Genomic DNA, 22356 nt, shown 5'->3' on the forward strand with positions numbered 1-22356 from the left:
CTGTTTTTCTTTTTAAACATTTGTTATACACTTTGAGCTGTGTTAATGTGTGAAATGTGCTATATAACTAAAGTGAATTATTATTATAATTATTAAAAACACACTACTGTTACTTATATAATATGATGCAGTAACATCACTATTAATCTGCCCAAAGTATCTAAAGTGCATAAATGTATAAAGTAGTATCACATAGAAATACACAAGTAAAATACAAATACCTCAAAATTACACTTAAGTACAGTACTTGAGTAAATGTACTTAGTTACTTTCTTCTGCTGGCTATTACCAGATATTTTCATCATTAAATCATTTTTTAAGAAGTGTTTCAATAAACCGTTTTAAATTTGTCTATTAATGTCACAGAATAAAGAGAAATACCCCTCAGACCAAAAGTCCGAAACCCAAATGAATTATGTTTACAGTTAAAAACAGAGAAAATGCAAAAGTCTTCACACTTGATGAGCTGGAAGCATTTTTTTTTTTTTTAAATCAAAAAAGTAGTTGATTATATTTTCTTTATCATCAGTTTCAGTGTTCACAAAATAGATGAAGCCACTTCTTTAAAAACTCCTGAGAACATGATACATAGTTTAAAAGTAAAACATCATGTATTGTGACACCAGAGTCTTGCAGCACTTTTACTTCCTCATAAGAAACCGATGACACAGTCATACAAGCAGTATTTGGATTATTACAAAGAATTAAAGTCTTTCACAACTCCTGGTTGACTATATGTTGTTGTTGTTGTTGTTTTTATTATAATGTCAATTTAGCAGAGAACAGTAGAAGTTGTGAGGTAAATATTCATCTGTTGTTATTAAAACACAACTTATAATATATCCAACATAATAAATATTTACAGTTCACTTCCAGCAGTAAATGATGCCTCAGTATAACACAGTGTGTTTGGCTAAAACGCATATTGAGTAAAAACGTGCAGTGGAAACAGCCAGACTTCTCTCAGCAAGTAAAGCTTTGATTTGGAAACCTACAACCGGAAGTGACCCTATTGACCACGTGCTAATTGACGGTGTTTCAGCCTCAATAAGAGCCCGGTGTTACCATCAGCTGAGACACGCAGACTCAGTCCGGAGGCGTTCAGTCAACATTTCAGCTGGACTGAGTTCGACTGTCAAACGTCTTAACATATAAAACATTTCAATTGTTGCCTAAGAACTTTTAACTCCTGACAATCTCACAGTTTAAATCTGTATTTGCTCCAAAATTGCCTCAGACGTTAAGATGCCTTTTATCGAGCACGTATCGGACTCGGATTTAGAGCGTTTGGCGCTGGAGCGGGTCGTCCCGGCGCTGCTGGCGCACGGTTTCTGCCATGTAGACGGTCTTCTCGGGGAGTTGGCCGGGGACGCCGTGCTGGACCAGGTGAAGGAGATGCACCGGTCCGGAGCGCTGCAGGACGGCCGGCTAGCCGGCTCCGTCCCTGGCATCCGCCGGAGGAGCATCCGCGGGGACCAGATCGCCTGGGTGAGCGGGACGGAGCGCGGCTGCGAGGCGATCAGCTTCCTGCTCAACCTGATCGATAAACTGATCTCCGTGTGCTCCAGCCGGCTGGGTAACAAGGCGATCCGGGAGAGGTCGAAGGTAAGAGTCCGCCTGGTTCAAGCTCAAGTCTGGAAATCGAAATATTAATGAAATTATAAAAGAAGCAAAGAAGAAACAAAGTTAACAAAACACACGCGCATTCATCGTGCGTAAAACTGTGCGTAAATGTGTTTTGTAAACTTTGTTTCTCCGTTTATTTTATAATTATTGTTATATACAAAGTGTATAATCTGAATATTCACTCACACTGTAAACATCTGTTCATGGGGTGCGAGAGTAGAAAAGTTTGAATTTATCATTTTATTCGTTTTTTTTACTACAGATAATCTAAATTAGACACGATCTCTTCTTGGTGGCTTAAAGTTTATTTGTTTACATAAGACAATGAAATGATAACTTCTTACAGCTGAAACAAACAGATGACATCAGAGGAAAAACAATAAATAATCACAGAAATCTCAAAGCAACAATATTCAAGGAAACATTCAAAGACAAACATAAAATTATCAAATATCATAAAAGTTGTGCAACTTCATGGCTTCCAGCATGAATCTAGACTTTACATAGTTTAAGGTGACGTGTTCGTAGAGACACATAGAGGGAATTTGATGCTAAAAAGGATTTTGGCCTCCATCACTTCCAGTATGAACAGGAAGAATGATTACAGCCAGGAAAACCTCTTTCACTGTTCATACGGACACCTGACTGTTGTTTTAAGACAGACTTGAACTCGTCCTTTTAATGTTTGTCTTTTAACAGCTTGTTTCATCATCACAGATCATTAAAACTTACTCAGAACCTCCTCAAACTCTTAAAGGCCCCAAACATAAACATAATTATGTACAAAAACCCCCCAAACTCCAGCCTTAGTAACAGTTTTAGTCACAAAACCACATTGTCCATCAATACTTTTCTTCATTTGGGTTTTGAAATATTTTCACATGACCGAGGCGTCATTGGAGAGTCCCTACATGTTTGTCTTTCCTCTATAATGTGTCGGCCCTCTGGCGGCGTTCCAGCGACCCCCCCTCTGGGCCTGGAGCCAAGGCTTCAGAAACCAGAGCACGCTCCAGGAAGGACAGGAAGTTTACTGGACCGGTTCAGGTCCTCTGGGTGCCCCGTGCTGCTGCTGCTGCTGCTGCTGCTGCTGCTACGTGTCTATTAATCAACCAGACAGACGTGTTTTTTGGCGTGTTGATCAGGGGTTGAATAACGAGAAAGTACATCCGGGTATTTCCTGTAAACGCTCGCTAAAATCTGCCTCCTTTTTTCCCGGGAAAAAACCCCGCCAGAATTAAACCGAGATGTTTAAAATGTCTGCACCTGTGTGTCTGCATCCTGAAGAATATTTGATCTACTGAAACAAAGATGTCTTCTCGTTTGTGAAGCGCCGCGTTTTTGGAATTTTTGACTAAAACGATTAATCGATCGTCAAAATTGTTGCAGGTTAATTTTCTGTGAGTCGAGTTATCGTTGCAGCTCTTGTTTTTTCCTACTCTTGTTGCTACAGTGACGACTTCATGTGTCACCGTGTAGCAAAATATCTTTCAGACTACAAAGAAAAACAACATCAGACACGCAGGCCTCCATCGCCACATCGGAGAGCAGAGCCGCGTTTAACCGGCGAAGTAGCGAACGTGACGATTTGATGTTTTAGTCAAATATAGAGCTGCAACGATTAGTTGATGAATCAGTTAGTTGATCAACAGACAATTAATCTGCAACTGTTTTCATAATCGATTAATCGTTGCAGCCATTTTTCACGCGAAAATTCCCCAAAAGTCTGTCGTGTCTCTCGTTCTCTCCTGCGTCTCCGATTTTCTGTTTTTCTCTGTTTTCTGTCACCATAAACGATTAATCAAGTTAATGAAGTAAATAACGTGTAGTTTAATCGATAAGCCCTCGTCAAATATACATTTTTAATGAGGTTTTTGTTTTGGTCCTACTTGTTAAAGAATAGAGAACAAAATGCAGTAATTGATGTTCTTCAGTTGTTTTGTCTGAGTCCAAAGATATTAATCTCACTGTCATATATAATAAAGAAAAACAGCTGGAAACCTTCCAATTAATCGGTTAGTTGTTTTGTCTATAAAATGTCAGAAAAATGGGGAAAAAAGTCGATCAGTGTTTCCCAAGATGACGTCCTCACATGTCTTGTTTTGTCTCGACCAACAGATGTTCAGTTTACTGTCAGAGACTAAAAAAAACAGAAAATATTCACATTGAAGAAGCTGAATCAGAGAATGACTCCAAACGAAACCTACTTTTGGCAACAGTAACACTGAGAACATATGATGAAACACACACACACACACACACACACACACACACACACACACACACACACACACACACACACACACACACAAACAAACACACACACACCTGTTGTTGGTGTGTAAGTGCTCATGAAGGCACGCAGACGTACAAGTGGACATTCTCACGTACACACTCAGCCACTTATTCAATTATTCACTCCCTCACTCCTCCTCGAACACACACACACGTACACACAGCCACTGATTTACAGTGTCTCTGCTTCCCACACACACACACACACACACACACACACACACACACACATACATTCCCTGCATGTCCGCCCCGTCTTCACGTGCTGCAGTATACAGTAAGCCCTTATCACATGTGTCTGCCTGTGTGTGTGTTATCAGATGAAACTTCTTAAGAAAACAGGTCAACCCAGCTACAATGGGACACACACACACACACACACACACACACACACACACACACACACATATCTGGAGACGCTGCAGGAAAATAAACATTATAAAGATCAGCAGGATAAGAAGCTTTTGTTTTGAAAGTTTTTTTTGTTTCATATGTTTTCATAAACTTGAGCAACATAATGACCTCATCATGAATATTATCAAATATTTATGTTGATATCCGCCTTAAAGGATGAGGCAACATTTATACTATATTTACAATTTTTAGTACAAAGTCCAGATGTTGTGATCCGTAACACAACAAGCTAGTGAAGCTGTAAACAAAGCTACGTTCCTGCACATGCTCAGTAGTGTCTTCCTTAAACAGAACTACTCTCCAGAGACTGAAAACGTGATGCTGTTATTAGTCTTTGTAGCGTTTTCTAAACAAACTAATGTGACCAAACTCTTCATGATGAAGGAACATGTCACCCAGTGCAGCGGTGAGACTCACTGACGGGTTTTTAATAAGATATGTCAGGCTTTTATACACATCAGTTTATTGTTGGAAACATGAGATTTGTTGACAAGAAGGAAAACATAGAAAATCTGCAGCATCACCTCAGTTTTAGTCGCGATGCTTCGCTCGCTGTCTCAGGTGGATGAGACCAGACGAGTCCTGGCTGTTGTAGTGGATCCAGACCGCAGCCTCACGCTCCACACGTAGCTCTGTCATTAAACAGTCAGCAAGCTGGAACGCTGCCAAACAACTGAACAGACCTCCTCACACTCCCACAATCCCTCTCTCCCTCCCTCCCTCCTCTTCTCTATTAGAAAGATAAGATAACGCCGAATTCAAAACAGCTCTCAGAGGCGTTCTGTTTTGAATCCTTTCTTTTCTTTTTTTTCCCCTCTGTAGTGTATTTCATTTCCTCCCCGTCCAGCCCTCCAGTGTTTCTCCACGTATTTTCAGCTCCATGATGATGATGTGTGTGTGTGTGTGTGTACGTGCCTCAGCGACGGCGTGTAAACAAACTTGCGTGATTTCCCCGCTTCCCCTCAGTTCAGGCCTCCTGCAGTTTTTGGTTGCAGGTCAGCTTCTCTTTATCAGCAAGGAGACCCGACGCTACCTTCATCTCTGTTGCACGCACGGTGACGAGGTGCTTGACTTCCTCCCTGACCCTCCTCCTCACCATTAAGGGCAAGAAAAAGCAAAGGTTGCACGTGATACGTGTGAAAACAGGTGTTGAATGCTGCAGTCAATGAAGGCGGTAGTGTTTTGTTGATGTTGCGTTCAGGGACCCGTCTGCTTTGATGAGGGTTAATCGACACTGTGACCTTCCTGTACTACGTGTGTCGATAATCATAAAGAAAAGGAAGTGGACGGGATGTGAGATATTTGTATGGAGCGTGCAGCGGGTGTAGAGCTCCTCGCACGCTTTCTTGTTTCACGAGAAGAGTCGCTGCAGGTTTCACGATGACAGCTCTGAGAAGAGGAGACGACGCCGCTGACATCAGTGAAGTCATAAACCTGTTGTCGCTGAGTCATTGTCACAATACTGTGCGCCTGATTGACATCAGGTGGCCACATTGACGTCAGAGTGATGTAAAAGAAGCTTCAGTTTGTTGTAGATCAGTGTTGTCGTTTTTATTTTACATTTTCTTCATCGTTTCATTTACAATAAAAAACATATTTTCTAACAAGGGTTAATCTTCTCTGATGCTCTTTGATCGTAGCTCTACAAAAAAGTGAACACAATTTATAATATATTGTAGTTAATTTATCAAATAGGACATCACTCGTATAAAAAGTTAAGTTAAAACAAAATGCCGCTGTATTTACACTCATCGAGCACTTTATTAGGAACACCTGTGCAGTCTAATGTAATGCCATAAATGCCATAAATTCTACTTTTACGAAACTTCTACATTTTCAGTTTTTGTTGACGTTGTCAGAAATGTCGTCGTGGGTATATTCTAATATTTTGTTCCATTCATGTATGTTAATGGAGTGGACAAAATATTAGGAACACCATGCAATTGCTCTTTATTATCCCAATTTATCCCAAAATCTAAAAAGAAATAATAATAATAATAAATTAAATAAAGAAAAAATGATAAGTAAAGAAAAACACATATTAACTTAAAGCTTTACTGGTCTGTGTTTTTTTTTTTTTTTTACATATTTTACAGTCGAAATTCTTCTGTAAATAATGCAGAAACCACAAATACGCTGAAAGTAATGACCTTTACATGTTTATCTGAACAGCTGTAAATGTTATGATCATATTAAAAAAAGTTAATGTTGATATTATTCATGTTTAACTTTTATACAAAGAGCTTTTGCACCTTTTAATTGATCTTTATTCAACGTTTTAACTCACAACCTTTTTTAATTTGACACTTCTGGTGTGGTGAACTCTGTCAGCAAAAAGTTTATTTAAAAACTCACAATTTGACATATTTTACAGTCGACATTCCTCTGTAAAATTAGTCGAAATTTAGATCAATTAAAAGGCGCAAAAGCTCTTTGTATAAAAGTGAAGCATGAACAACATCAACATTAATCTTTTTAATATGATCATAACATTTACAGCAACATGTAAAGGTCATTACTTTCAGCATATTTGTGGTTTTGCATTATTTTGGTTGATTTTTATTCAACACAACCCTTGAATTTTGACGCTTCTGAAGGTTAAAAACAACATTTTCCACCGTTCTGATATTTTTGGCCCAAATGACTCATGGAGTAATCGAGGAAATCATCAACAGATGAATCGATAATGAAAATAAAGGTTAATTGCAGCCCTGAAACGTGTTCAGTAATGTGTCTGCCAGTGAAATGAACAATAGTAACCTCACAGGGGTCGTTTGTGTGTGTGTGTATGTTAGCAACGGAGGGGATCAGCTGTTTGTTGCCGGCTGCTCTTTGTTTTTCCTGGAAGGAAATCCACAGTTTGTTGACTTTGTTGACTTTGACACAGAGTCTCATGTCTGATAATCGTCTGCTGCTCTGAGCTTATCAGCCGCTTCCTGCTCGGGTCAAAAGGTCGCAGCAGCGCCGCAGGGGAGGGGGCGCGGGGAACACCCCCCCACCTACCCCCACCCCACCCGTCGTCCTGTTTTGGAAAACGTCTCCATCATTCCCAAAGACAGAAATGAATACTCCTTATGATTTATTTTGTTGTTTTAACCTCACGTCTGCGTTAAAATGACGTTCTGTCTTTATTTTCATGCCAGCGCTCGTTATGATTATTAATGGGATGAAGTTTCAGGAAAAATAAGACTTTAGATTTTTAAACTTAACTTTGTTGGCACATTTTTTCTCCTGTTTTTTTTTTTTTTTTTTTTGGATGTCTGAATTTTTTAATACATTTACAAGAAGTCATTTGTTAATATTTAGAAAAATACAGCCTCGTTTTTTGGATTGTTTTGAACATCACAAAACTGGTAAAAAAAAAAAAAATTATGTTTAAAAAAAATAATAATTAAAAAATCCAGAAAATTATCATTTAAAAAAACTAAAACTAGTGCAGTGCCTGTTGGGAACCTAGAGAGAGTTGTGCCCAGAATATCTGGAGACTACAAGCGGATGAACTGTCGCGTCCGTTCAACATGTGCCTGTTTCCGCTTGTTGAATCCATACGCAGAAGAAGCAACGTTGTTTATTAGGTGTTTTTATATATTTCTGAACGTCTTGAACGTACATGCCGAGGTTCATTCACAGTAACGTCACACAGTGCAACAGTAAAGCTTGAGCCTTTTTCATTTAATTATCACTACAGATGAAATCCCTCCTCTGACCACAATGTGAGCTGCAACGGCAGAGTGATCAGTAATTTGATCAGCCGCATAAAAATATTGATGAGTGCAGCTTTTAAACCGACCGCTGAGCGACTCTGCAGAGACATTAAGGCTTCGGCTGCTCTTATCACTGCTGAAACCACAAGTTTGGTTGAAACTGTTTCCTCCCAGTACTGACTGGCTGCACGTACACCCAACCCTTCCACACACACACACCCAACCCTTCCACACACACACACACACGCACACACACACACAAACAGGCACACAAACATGAACACACTTCATGCAATTTGTGTACGTGCGACTGAAGCCGTAGGCACAAAACCACAAAAAACACCCCAATGTGCACAAGAAATATTAGCCAATAAACACACACACACACACACACACACACACACACACACACACACACACACACACACACACACACACACACACACGCAGACATGCGGAGGAAGTTTCTGTCATCACATCTGTCAACATGACTGATTTTTACATCTGTTTTTATCTTGACGACTTTTGGAGGTTTTACAAGAAAATTGTGTCACAGTCACATCATGGTCACAACATTTTCTTCTTCTTTCACACTAAATGACGCACATTATTATTATTATTATTATTATTATTATTATTATTATTATTATTATTATTATTATGTTCTGCAGCACATTGAAACAGAGGGTCTAGGTAGCATTGTGAGTGTTCGATATGAGTTGAGCTGCAACGATTAGTCAATTAATTGATTAGTTGCCAACTATTAAATGAATCGCCGACTATTTTGGTAATCAGTTAATCATTTTTAAAGAAAAAAATGTCCAAATTTTTTGATTCCAGCTTCTTCAATATACATATTTTCTGCTTTATTTAGTCTGTTTGAGGAAACAGTGATCAACATTTTATGGACCAAACAACTAATTGATTCATTGAGAAAATAATCAACAGATTAATGGATAATGAAAATGATAATTAGTTGTAGCCTTAAATATGAGTGTCAATACAATACCTGAGTTTTTTTTTTTTTTTAAATATCTTACTTTGAGAAATATGAACATGTTTTTTTCTATAAATTCCTTTTTCATTTAACAAAATAAAAGCCAAAGTTCTTACATGTTAAATGTGTCTAAATCCAGAAAATAAAGCAGCAGAATTTAACACAGATTTAAATGAGAAATTATGGGATCAATAATTAATAAAAATAAATAAAATATAAATAAACATTTGATGCCAGTTGCTACAGACCAGAGCTCCAACTAGTGATTATTTTCCTGATTAATTGATTAATTGTTTGATCTGTAAAACGTCAAAGAAAATGTTGATCAGTTTCCAGATATGTGTGATATGTTTATGTAAATAAGCTGTGTTAGTGTTACAGTATATTGATGACGTGTTTCTCTGTGTGTTCTTGTGTCTGTAGGCCATGGTGGCGTGTTACCCGGGAAACGGGGCCGGTTACGTCAAACACGTGGACAACCCGAACTCCGACGGACGCTGCATCACCTGCATCTACTACCTCAACAAGAACTGGAACGCTAAGGTGCGTTCAGGGTCCTCTGCTCAGAAACAGACTTCTCTGTTTTGATATCTATCAATTTAATAAAAAAAATACAAATCAGAGAGAGAGATCAAAGTGACCCGTAATTATTGATCAGATTATGAGACTTCCTGCCTGACGAGGAAATAATAACGTTTATGATATTGATCTCTTTGTGATGATATATGCAGATATGAAAAGTTTGACTCGTCGTGACTTGATAATATCAGGACTGATTCGATTTTGTTAAACATTCAATTAACTCGTGAAGTCTTTGATTAGTCAGTCGGCAGAACACTACTCAGCAACTGTTTTGATAATCAAATAATCGTTACAGACACTTTTTAAGCAAACATAATAATAAATATTATTATAAATAAACTAAATATTTTGGGGTTTTGGATTGTTGATATTTGAAGATGTGAACTTGAATTATAACGAGCATTTTTCACTGTTTTCTGACATTTTATAGACCAAACTGTTAATCAATTAATCAAGTAAATAATCAGCATATTAACTGTTAATGAAAATTATCGTTAGTCTTGAGAAAATGACAACAGGAAGTCAAGATCTCAAGGGAACCAGATTAAAGCGAGAGTACAAGAGTAACAGTAAAAAAGCCTCTGATGTCACAAACAGCTGATTGCGTTTCTCTCGCCGTTTCAGGAGCACGGCGGCATCCTCAGGATCTTTCCAGAAGGGAAATCCTACGTCGCCGACATCAAGCCGCTGTTCGACAGGCTGCTCTTCTTCTGGTCCGACCGCAGGAACCCGCACGAGGTGCAGCCCTCCTACTCCACCAGGTAACCAATCAATCAATCAATTAACGAATGATTCAGTGACACTGACGACATATCTGATGTCTGTCTCATTTTTTTTTAATCTTTCATGAGGATTTATTGATTTGATAGATAACACACACATTAACTTTTCAAAAGTTCTTCAGCGTATTTTCTTTGTATTGAACGACATAATTCATGTTGACCTGAATATAAAAGACAGAATCAATACTGAAACTTATAAACTGAACCAGGACGTCTTATTTTATCAGTTTGTCTCAGTTTTGCAGCAAAGATCTGAAATCTGTTGCTAAATATTTTAGTAAATGATGCAACATTTACATCTGGGAAACAAAATACTGAATTAAAGCAGAACAATAAAAAAAAAAACAACTGTATTTTAAATCAAAATCTTCATATGCTGCCAAAAATCAAATCACAAACTGACTGAAAACTATCAAATCTTTAGTATAGATTTATGATCAAATAAATATCAAACTGGGCTTTAAAGCACAGAAACACCTGAAATAAACAGTTTAATTATGCTGCTATTTTTTTAAAACTATTTATCTCCTTCATACAGAAGTAAATTAAAATGTTTTCATTCAGAGCTGATGGTTTTCAGCTGCAGATCTCTGCTGCCACCTGCTGGTGAGAATGAGGAAATGTTCTCCAGAGAAAAACAGACTTTATGTTTCTATTGTTCCGACATGTTGAAGAGCTGAAGTTTCCAGAATAAACAACATCAGATATAAAACCTTTTACATGTAGTTATATAAAAACAACTAAACTGAACTTCAAATGAAAACATTGTAAATATTAATATCCGGATCTGTCTGTGTTTTCAGGTACGCCATCACAGTTTGGTATTTTGACTCTGAGGAGAGAGCCGAGGCCAAGAGACGCTTCAGAGACCGGACAGGTAAACACACACACACACAGTTATAATCGTTTATTTGGATCCTCTTAGTTGTCACCTTCTCAACAGCTAATGTGAAAAAACACACTCAGTTTAATCAACAATATTGGAATTTATTTCAGCCTGTAAGTAATTACAATCTGCCAAAAAACAACAAAGCAGTCCGATATTAAACTGTGACAGCAGCAGTTCTTCAGACTAATTTGATGTCAGAAAGTAACGGACACAGTTTTAGATCCTCCTACGATACTAAGACACTGTTGAGTGGAGCTGCAAAGATAAGTTAATTAATTAATTAATCATCAGATATTCTGATAATCGAATAATCGTCTTAGTCACTTGAAGAAAAAAATCCAAATATTAGTTTCTCAATATGAAGATTTGATGCTTTTCTTACATGATATTAAACTGAATATCTTGAGGTTTTGGACGTTATCTTTAATAGAGAAAATGATGAATATCATCAGATTAATCAATAATGAAAATAACTGTTATTGCAGCTCTAGTCTTGATAATTTGACACAAGGAGGTAACGAGATAAATGAGGCAAAACTAAAATAAATAAGATAAAACTTTATTGATCTCAGAGGGGGAAACCCAAGAGATATATAAAGAACTGCTTTAAAATTGGCACATTGGCTTAAAAACTGAGATTGAAAAATTAAAACTTAATTTCATACTGTAAAAAATAATATTAGCTTATGTAAATACATCAGGAAGCAAAAAATGTAATCACAGTAAAATTCAAATAAACTAACATACAACTGAATAAATGTAAAATGAGTTAATGTTTTATATTAATGTTCTTTTCTAATTATACTGATATTATTCCACATTCCTGTGACTTTTACTGAAAGTATTTTTACTTTCTAGTGTTTATTATAATACAGTATTTGCATTAGTGCATGACTGATCTGAGATAGTTTTTATCTGTATTTTCACCGTGATGTCTGTCGTGTTGCAGCTTCCTCTCGGCAGGGCAGCAGCACCAGCTGAACGTGAAGAAACATCGCCGCCTGGTGTTTAACTGCAGGAGAAGACGGCAGGAATCCCTTCTGACTCTCTCTCCTCTGTGTGTGTCAGCTGAAAGAAAAGACAAAAAGAAGAAGTGTCACTCTGTCCTGGACTCCGGAGGATTCGAGGGAATTTTCAAACTTTCATCTGATGAACTGATGTTCCCTCATCGCTCCGGCGTCCAGGCTGGAGAAGACAACCTGCCTGCACTGCTGCGAGCTCTGCTGCTGCAACCTGACAAATGATGAGTTCAGGTGACCGGCAGCTGCTCTGGACTCTTTCTGCTTTACTTGTGCAATACTCTCTCTCTCTCTCTCTCTCTATGATTTCTGCTGAAAGCCCTCCTGAGACGGAGGAAACGGCGGACTGCACCTTTTTAATGCTTCGCCTTCAGCTCACTTCAAAACAAGAGACAGAGAGACAATGTTTACAGACGGAGAGAAATTAAGAGACATGATGATTTCTAACCAGAGTGTGAGAGAAAACTTTCATATCGTAACATTTTTCTCTGCACATGTTTGTGTTTTTAATCATCGAGGAGCATCAGAGAAACGTTTACTAGTAAGTGAAGTCTACATATTCAACAAATAAAGGCTGCAAAACTTAACGAAAAAGAAGAATTATGCTCTTAAATCTTAACCTGAGAAAGCAGGAAAGAGAGGAGGAGGCAAATATGTTTTAGGAAAATGTCTAGTGGTTTAAATAATAACAGTAATAATAATAATAAGACGTGGAGTCATTTCAAAAGTTGCCACAAACTTCACAAAATGCTGTAAAACTTTATTATTTTACAAGTCCTTTCATTTTTTATAGTAATTTGCTGGAACTTGCGTAATTTCCAGGTATTTAACGCTTAAATTTCAGAGTATTTTACAGAGAGTGTGGTGCAGTTTGGTACAAATTATAAGAAAAATGTAAAAAAAAAAACTGTTTATTTTTGGGTTCATATGAAGTTGTTATAATAAATTAGATTCTCAACTGAAAAAAACATATTTTTCAGTGTGTAGTTTTGTGTGTCAATTAACATTTTCTATGTAACACTTTATTTTATGAGTCGTTTACTTTCCTAATTTCTAAAACATCTTTTAAAGGGTTATGTGATTTGGTAGTATTGAGGAAATGCACTTAAGAAAGAATCTAATATAATAATCTAATAATACATAATAATATATGTAGTTTGATACATCAAACTACACATAGAAAACTCCGAAAACAACATACAAACCCAAAAATATTCAGCTGCTTTCACCAACTTTTCAGTTTGTACCACATTACACCCAACGTGTAAAACGTCCTAAATTAAATTGTTAAATACCTGCAAATTACACAGAAAATATCCATTAAATTAGTATAAAATGAAAGGAGTTGTAAGATAAAATGTCAATTCTTGATCTTGGGAACAGCAGTTTGAACACCAGCTTTTTTTGTCAGAGCTTTCAACCACATCTCACTCAAATCACTCCATTTACTGAAGAAGACAGTGGTAGAGCTGCAACTAATCATTATTTTCATTATCAATTAATTCGCTGATTATTTTCTCAATTAATGGATTAATCATTTTATCTATAAAATGTCCTAAAGATACTCTGCTTATTATCTCGTATGACACAGAAAAGTATCAAATCTTCATATTTGAGAAGCTGAAACCAGCTTTAAAAAACAACTTAGATTATCAAATATTGTTGTTGACTCATTTCCTGTTGATCGATGCATTGTTGAAGCTCTAGACGATGGTTGAAAGCTCCAGAAAAAGCTGCCTGGTGAACCTTTGAATTTCACAACATGTCAAAAATATAAAAAAGATTCACATAAAATAAAAGAAATCAAGTTGATGTTCGATGTGTTTCACTCTGTTTCTGCTTTACATCATACATGTAAAAATAAAAACTTGATTGTTTACAAATTGTTTTGAATCATTAATTTGAACAACAGAATTTCACAAACCAGTAAAACAACATGAGCAGATTATTATGGTCTGGATATTCAACCCCTGATGTTTTTTTGGTATCAACTAATTTGGTGTTAATAATCTTGTTTATTTTATACTTATATCAGATAGTTCCTGATATGAATCTACATTTTTTATTACAGTTGTTTACTGTGTATTACATTTTGTGTAAACAAAATAAAGGTTTTGTAGCAAAACATGTTTAAATTCCTTATCGAAAAAGAAAAACAGTTTTGAAATTGATACTAAAACTCATATTGAAAAATAATAATAATAATAATTTTCTAGTAAGATTCTTAAAGTTTGTAAAGTTCTGAAACAGATTTTAGTTAATCAAGTTTGTAAGAATATTTCCAGGAATGTACTTTAAAATAACTTTTCAGTTTAAAGGAAATATTTAGTCATTTATTACTGGAAAATATATTTAAAATATGGATCTTTGCACACGACATCCACCCTTTGAAGACTCTGAGGCGATAAGAAACTTTATACTTAATATATTTTGACAAATTTCACTTTTTTTTTTTGCATGTTCAGCTGACTAAAAGTCTCTGTAATTGTTGTTAACAATAACTCAATTTGAAGTTTACCAACTGAACAGTATTTTACCTGTAATTAGAAGCAAATTACATAGTAATTTCAGACCTGTAAAATGCAGCATTATCAAACACGATAGAGTCTAATAATCACACATCATTCCACTGAAATTTGATATTGAAGTATTGAATTATTGCCCAACTATATCTACTGTTTTATCAGAAAGATAATATTTCTCCTATAAAACCTATAAAAAAGGTTCAAACTGAATCTTTTTAAACAAATAGTTCTACTTTCAGGACTTTTAAGAAGATCAATAATCTGTGAAATCTAAGAACAGTTGTTGAGCAGAACGACTTTGTTACCGGATCATTTTGGAGAAACATCTTCACACTTTCTCTCTGCAAAGCGAGTTTTGCTCCCGAATCTTAAAAAATTAAAAAAAGATGGATCTTGTGCATCTGATTTATCATCTTGTGCACACAACAAACGTCCTCACAAGACTCTGGGTTGATAGGAAACTACATCCTGAGGACATTTTGACAAATTTTTTGCATGTTCAGCCAACTTAAAGTCTCTCTTAGTGTTGCTAGAACTTAATTGCAATTACTCAGTTTGAAGTGTACAAAGTGAACACAGTGTTTACCGAATTTTACCTACAATTACTATCAAATTACAGAGTTGTTTCCAAGACACTTTCTGGGAAATTAGGAAATATTAGACCTGTAAAATGCAGCATTATCAAATAATCACGATGTGGAATTAGCAGGAGCTCCTGTAACTGCAGCCAATGGAGTTAAAATAAAAGGTCAAATTGCATCTCTTTTAAAGGAACAGTCCGACTTTTCAGAACTTTCAACAAGATCTAAAAACAGTCTCTGTGTTTTGGAAAGTCTGATTGTTTTGCAGCTTTCAGCCTTTGCAGTGCGACTTTGTGACCGGATCATTTTGGAGAAACATCTTCACTCTTTCCTGTCTGCTGTGAGTTAAAATGGCGGCGGGCGTTCGCTGCGCTCCGTCCTCCACCGAACGAGAAGGACAAAGAGGAAGACAGATTCCACTGACGCAGCAGATTTGATGACGGCGTGTGAAGCGGCTGTCATGGAGACTGTCTGTGTGTGTGTGTGTGTGTGTGTGTGTGTGTGTGTGTGTGTGATGAATAATTGATGCTCCGTTCAAACAGCTCTTCAGAGACGTTATTGAGCTGGAGTCACCGTCCTGAAAGAATAACGCTCGCTGCCAAGTTACACCGCCTTTTTTAAAACTGATGTGTCATCTTCACTGCAGCCCGACTGGGACGACCTGAGATGGTGTTAAATACAACGTGTCGGTGTAACTGCACTGTGAGCTGCGTGTGAAGAGACACATTTCACCCAAAAACAGATTCTTGTACATCTCTGAATGCTCTGTAAACATATTTATAGATGTGTTAAACACAACTTCTGTTTTAAGAATGAACTTTGTAAATGTTGTGTGCATAAATCCTGATAATTGTGATATTTTTCTGTAATCAAAGTCATGAAAAAAGTAACCTAGTAGTTCAATTATATAGTTTATCAGCTTCGTGGTGAAGTTTAAAGCATCTCCAGCTCATGATGGAGATGAAACAAACTACATACTTGTGCTTGTGTTCAACCGAAAGGTGGATTTTTTTCTTTAAAATATGTTTTAAAGGAGTAGCATCAATATTTTAGGGAAATATTTGCTTCCTTTCCGTTAGATGTCTGTGTGTTCAGTACAGATTGTTAGCCTAGCTATAGGGATGTGCCCGAAATACAAATACGTTATTCGGCAAAGTAATAAATAAAAACCCAAATAGTGGGTTTCATATGAATATTTGTTTCATACAAATATTTTTAAAATTATTTGTTTACGGGAAGAAAAAAAAAGAAAAAGGTTGGTTATAGTCGCTATCTCAGTGTCTCTCCTCTGCTCCGCTGTGACGTCTATCAGCAGGTCTCAACGAGGGGAGTCACATCCACCTGCTACATGACGCACATTCCCTAATTTGGACATCACTCCTGGAGCAACTGACACTTTAATTTTCTGAAATTAAAAGCGTAATAAAAACAAAAAACAGTATTTTTAGGCCTCTTTCCACTTTTATTCGAATACAAATAATTTTGCTGCCTCAACAGATACAGATACAAATACAAATACTGGGCTCTCTGCACATCCCTACTAGCTTAGCATGAAGAAACAGCTTTCCTGGCTCTTTCCAAAGTTCAACCAGACAGTCATGCTGGCAGCACTGTGAGGCTGTAGCTACATGCTAACATACTGCTAACATCTGCCAATCAGTTAATTGATTAATTAAATACAGTGAGATGGATCTAAAACCTCCCAAAAAAGCTACTTAGTGGATTTTAAGATTTAAGATTATTTTGTCAAACTACTGTTCCCAAGAATTAACTTTCATGCTCAAAAAACAATCTTGTATAACAAAAATAGAAAGTATGTTTTTCATTTTCCACTTATTTTAGCATTTATACTCCTAAAAGTCTTGAAAGTGCAAATGAAAACCTGATGATTTGATTGGATAAAACAGTATTTTATAATTGCTTTGTCTCGTGTTAATCGTGGTTTACTGTAATATCAGTGTTCAGTCCTGACACATAATTTATTACCAACGGTTTTCATTTTGCATTTGCTCTTTGAGATTTTGAGACCAAAATTAGGAGTACAGCATTTTGTGTGAATTGAGACAAAAACAATTGTAAAATAATGTTGTTAAAATGAGTTAAGGAATCAATTATAATTCATATTAATATGTCCAAATGCTGTTGATGCAAAAGTAACTTTAACTTCATGTTTTCTGTTTAAAATGCTGTTGAGCTTTAGCACAAAAGGCAATTTAACTTCCCAAATGTGTGAAATTATTCATATATTTTAACAAACTTCTGACTAAACATAATATGCATAAAGCTGGTAGTCATAGAAACCAAATCCATGTAACCACAACTATAAACTGAAGTGTTGATGAAATGATTTGAACTCATCTGTTCAGCAGCAGTTCTGGCGTTGATCCTCTGGATGTCTCTATAGCTCCACTCTGATGAGAAAACGCCTCAGCAGGACGGTTTGAACCCTGAGAGGAGATAAACACATAATATTTAATATAGTTACTGATAGTATAACTTCTCTGACGTCATCTACACAAAACACTGCAAACACTGTATCCTATAGAAAGTGAATGAATGGCAGCAGAAGTTGGTCGGCACTTGAAAACCTAAATGTTGAGGTACGTCATGCTGTAAGACCAGACTCACTGCATGAAATATGACCTTTATTGGCAGAATTATTAATGAAACGAAGTAAAAAATTAACTCAGAGAAGTTCAACAAAACAACGTGAAGGAAAAAGGGAATAAATGAACAGATAAACCTGATGGAAAGTAGCACCTGCTCAGGTAAACACAGGGGGGAGCTGGACAAGAAAATACAAAAAGATTTCTAAATTACTGCCAAAGTCACATTTTATTCATGAGCACAAACACATATATGTTAATGTGATTTACTAGAGAACAGTTTAACAGTTTTTTGAGGGGAAACAGTCTAACAACATATTAATGTTCACAGCAAAACCACAACACATCTTCATAAACAACGACAGTACAGGTCAAAAACCCCGGCTGGCAAAAACGACCTATAGTTACGTTTACGCCAACTAGTGGCCGTAGTAACGAACTATGGCTTCCCAAAACCGTTACAGATCACTGTTGAACAATAATGACGACAATGCTGTGGTCAAAGTCTGGTTAAGTTTAGACACAAACCCCACTTGGTTAGGGAAAGATCATGGTCTTGGTTAAAACGATCACTTGAAAAGTTGTTTATACTTCCTTAAAGTTTTATGCAACCTTCGTCGTCATGGCAACAGTAAACACCACGACACTTAAAGAAAAGTTGGGAACGTGACACTCGCAGTTGGGAGTTGGAAGGCGGAAGCGAACGGTGGTCTCCTGCAGTAAAGTCTACTATCTATCCACAAGGCAAAAATCATCCTATCATCACCTCATACTGACGTCATCTGAACGGCGTCACTTCACCACGTCGACACAAACTCCACTCAACCCTACTTCTGACTAAATTATTTAATTATAACTGGTGATGAGTCAAAACATGATCAAATGTCTTACACCATTTGTGCGGAACTTGCACAATTTTCGCTAAAACTACATCTGAACTTTCAAGCCAGACTAAACAAACAAACAAAACAAACAATCTCCTAGGAAACAGACGACCGGTAGAGAACCTGAAGCCAAAGGGGAAGCTGCGGTTTCCTGCACCGAGCAGACATCCCTTTATTTTAACCTCAGACGTAAAAAAAAAAAAAAAAAAAAAAGTAGAAGTTTCAAATGTTCCACGGAATGTGTTGTAAGTGACAGTCAAAGAAAGGTCACTGTTTTGTGCAAAGTCATATAACATCAGCATGTAGCTGGTAGACGTCCTGGTGGAAGATGATGCATGGGTGTTGATATAAAAAGAAAAGCCGAGAGAGACTGGGGGTCTCTTTTTGGGTCATCACTTGAGGTCCTTTTGCCTTTTTGCATCTTTAACTTTTTACTCAAGTTTTTGTACTTTACTTTTTGCATTACTCTTTTTTGAAAAAACAAATAATTATACACTCCAACCAAAGTTCCTGACTTGTGCCCATCTCTGAGGATTTCCCGTATCTCCTCCTGGGATATGGCTGACATGAGATTTAAATTTATTTAAATTACAAATTTATAATGAAATTTTCTAAAGGATAAACTTACAATGTTTATTAATTAACAGATTTGGAAAAGGTTTAGATTTCATGATTGAGATCAACCTGCTGTACATGTGATAGAGGTACAGTACAGAATGAGGTTGAAAGGTTTATTATAGGAGTTTAATTGGCTAAACTGTTAGTACCAGGGGCATCGAAGCCGCCCTATAAAACCGGGCCCTCGACCGTCAGAGTGGGCCTCCTCCAGTGATGACCTGTTAGAAGGCCATCTTTGAGTACTTTCAGACCTCCAACACCTATTTGCACCAATACATTTCATTGTGACCCAACTGTCAGGCATTTCTGACTAAATAGGCCCATTTAGAGCAGTTCAATGACAGCTGGTGATCATAGAGGCCAGGCTGAATCTGACTAGGATGGTCTCACGTGTAGATTTTGAGAACCCGTCCGATACCTTGGTCAGCCGTCTGCCCGTGCCTTATCCACATCGGTCAGCGTGGTCTCCAGAGTAAAACGTTGGCACTGTACGTTTCTGCAAACCACAGAAATGTTGAATATCTACGTTTCAACACGTGAAATACATAGCATATTAACACTTCAACAAAACGTATCATCTCAACATTTCTAAAGTGACGTAGTTCACATGTGATTGATATGAGTTGATCTTTCCTGTATAGGAGGAGGGGCAGGTGGACGGTTAGTAAGTTTCTTGGCAGCAAATTAGAAATCAGCAGAGAACAAGGTTCGAGACCACCTCGGAACCAAAACCAATGTCTGTTTCCCGTTTCAACCAACAAAAGCGGGTGTTTTTAGCAAGACGTCAGGACATTTGCAGCCGTTTTTCTGGCGAGAAAACCGGCTTTTTTTTAGTGAGACATTGGTTTTTATTTTATTTTTTATTTTTATTTTAACCCAAATGGTGATCTTTCCTCTAACCCTAACCCAGTGGTCTTTGTACCTAAACCTAACCAGACCTTAACCACAGCATTGTCACACCATAAAACATCATTATTCAACGGGTAGAAATGTTAATATGATACCTATTACATGTGTTGAAACGTATATATTCAACGTTTCTGTGGTTTGTAGAGACGTTCAATGCTGACGTTTTCTTCTGGCGACTGGGTTGCATCGGTAGGGGGTATCGGTTATCTGATGGCAGAAACCATTACAAGGTCATAATTACTACAACTGCTAGATGGCGTAAACATAACTATAAGTCATTCTTGCCGGCTATAGACCTACACTATTGTTTTTCTTGTGAGGACGGGCTGAAAACCAAGATAATTACTGCATTGTTCATGATCAAACTGCCCGCCTATCAGTTCAGTAACTATCTAGAACTATAACTGAATGACACTTGGCATCGTTGATTATTTAACGTTAAGTAAAGAAAGCTCACAAACGTGTAGCTGCTGTTTTTACTGAGACTGTTTAACTCTTGACTGACTGTAAATAATCTGTCCATCACCTGTTTCCTAGGAGTCATTTCAGTGCTGCAAATTTTTTTGACGAAACAATAATTTAATGACTAATAACAGCAAAGAACAACAAGCTAACGCTAATTAAGATAATTATCATTTCCACATCCAGCAGTTTCTGTCCACCTGGTGAATGTAAGTCCAATATTCACTCTCTTTTAGCTCTGTTTTTGTTCTCTACCAACTCCTGAGGGAAATATCTGGCTCTTTAGCTGCTAAATGCTCCACTATGTTCACCAGCTAGTCTACAGCTACTCAAATAGTTACTTAAAATGCATTGGGCGCCAGACAGGAGAATAACGAACCCTGTTGCTTGGTAAAGGAAAAAAAATATATATATATATACACACACACAAGTAACTTGGCAGGAAAATCCCAGTTAGCCTGCTACCCTAGCTACACAAATATACTACACCGGGAAAAAACACCATTTACCCAAAGCATCTTCATCAACAAATGTATTGAAACTAGTCTGTCTCAGTTAATGTTACCCAGTGGCATATGTTAAACCAAACTATATACAGATCTTATATCCATATATCACATTCCCATCACATATTTCACCTTCACAATCACCTTCAAATTAAGTTCCTTTCTGTTATAGAGACTGTGGTGAGTTGTGGGTGTTAATGAGTGTAAATGGCTTAAATTCAGTTCAGTTGCATTCAGGGTTGTTAAAGAGGAGAAAGTAGGAGAAGACTTAGCACTGAGCTTCTGTTTCTGCAGCTCCAATCCCAGTCAGCTTCCAAGCATATCCTCAGGAAGACAGGCAAACTTTCCGCCCAGACACGCTCCGGGGATCCAGCACTTTTCCCTCAGCCCAGGATTGTTCACCGTGGTCCTGGAAAATCCAGCTGGTTTTCTTTTACTATTTCCACTGTCTTTTTTATGTAGTTCACTATTTTAATTTCAAGAGCTTACGTGGGTTGTCCCTTTCATTCCTCTCAGCTCTCATCCAGGCTGAATTGTCAGTTTTCCCCTTCCCCCGACTCACAGGTGTGTCTCATTTATCTCCTCTGTCCCTCCTGCACCGCTCCCCTTCCCTGTCCTTCCAGGATGTAAAGAGCTGTACTGCTCTATCCCCTTTCTGCCACAGCTTGATGTAGTTAAAGTATTGCAGTAAAAGTACATAAGTATTATGAGCTTGATGTAGTTAAAGTATTGCAGTAAAAGTAGTGGTTTGGTCCCTCTGACTGATATATTATTATATATGACATCATTAGATTATTAATAGTGAAGCATCAGTGTTAGAGCAGCATGTTACTGTTGTAGCTGCTGGAGGTGGAGCTAGTTTACACTACTTTATATACAGTTAACTAGTTTAGTCCAGCGGTTCCCAACCTAGGGGTCGGGCCCCTCCAAAGGGTCAGCAGATAAATCTGAGGGGTGGTG

At 37.2% G+C, this 22356-nt stretch overlaps 1 protein-coding gene across 1 annotated transcript; it reads left to right on the top strand.

Annotated features, from left to right (window-relative positions):
- The first annotated feature begins 1046 nt into the window (after positions 1 to 1046).
- egln3 (egl-9 family hypoxia-inducible factor 3) lies at positions 1047 to 14430 on the top strand. Its single transcript, XM_067613728.1, has 5 exons — positions 1047 to 1605; positions 9457 to 9576; positions 10240 to 10376; positions 11201 to 11274; positions 12236 to 14430. Exons 1-5 carry the CDS (start codon positions 1246 to 1248, stop codon positions 12265 to 12267), a joined length of 723 nt encoding a protein of 240 aa, XP_067469829.1. The 5' UTR covers positions 1047 to 1245; the 3' UTR covers positions 12268 to 14430.
- The last annotated feature ends 7926 nt before the right edge of the window (positions 14431 to 22356 follow it).

Source organism: Thunnus thynnus, chromosome 16 (genome assembly GCF_963924715.1).
Source record: "Thunnus thynnus chromosome 16, fThuThy2.1, whole genome shotgun sequence".
In the NCBI taxonomy this organism is placed as follows: domain Eukaryota; kingdom Metazoa; phylum Chordata; class Actinopteri; order Scombriformes; family Scombridae; genus Thunnus; species Thunnus thynnus.

Excerpts from the sequence above, each read along its gene's own strand:
- egln3 (XM_067613728.1), top strand. The coding sequence starts at position 1,246 with ATGCCTTTTATCGAGCACGTATCGGACTCGGATTTAGAGCGTTTGGCG. Across the intron at positions 1,606-9,456 it reads CGATCCGGGAGAGGTCGAAG|GCCATGGTGGCGTGTTACCC; the intron begins GTAAGAGTCCGC and ends TTGTGTCTGTAG. Across the intron at positions 10,377-11,200 it reads CAGCCCTCCTACTCCACCAG|GTACGCCATCACAGTTTGGT; the intron begins GTAACCAATCAA and ends CTGTGTTTTCAG.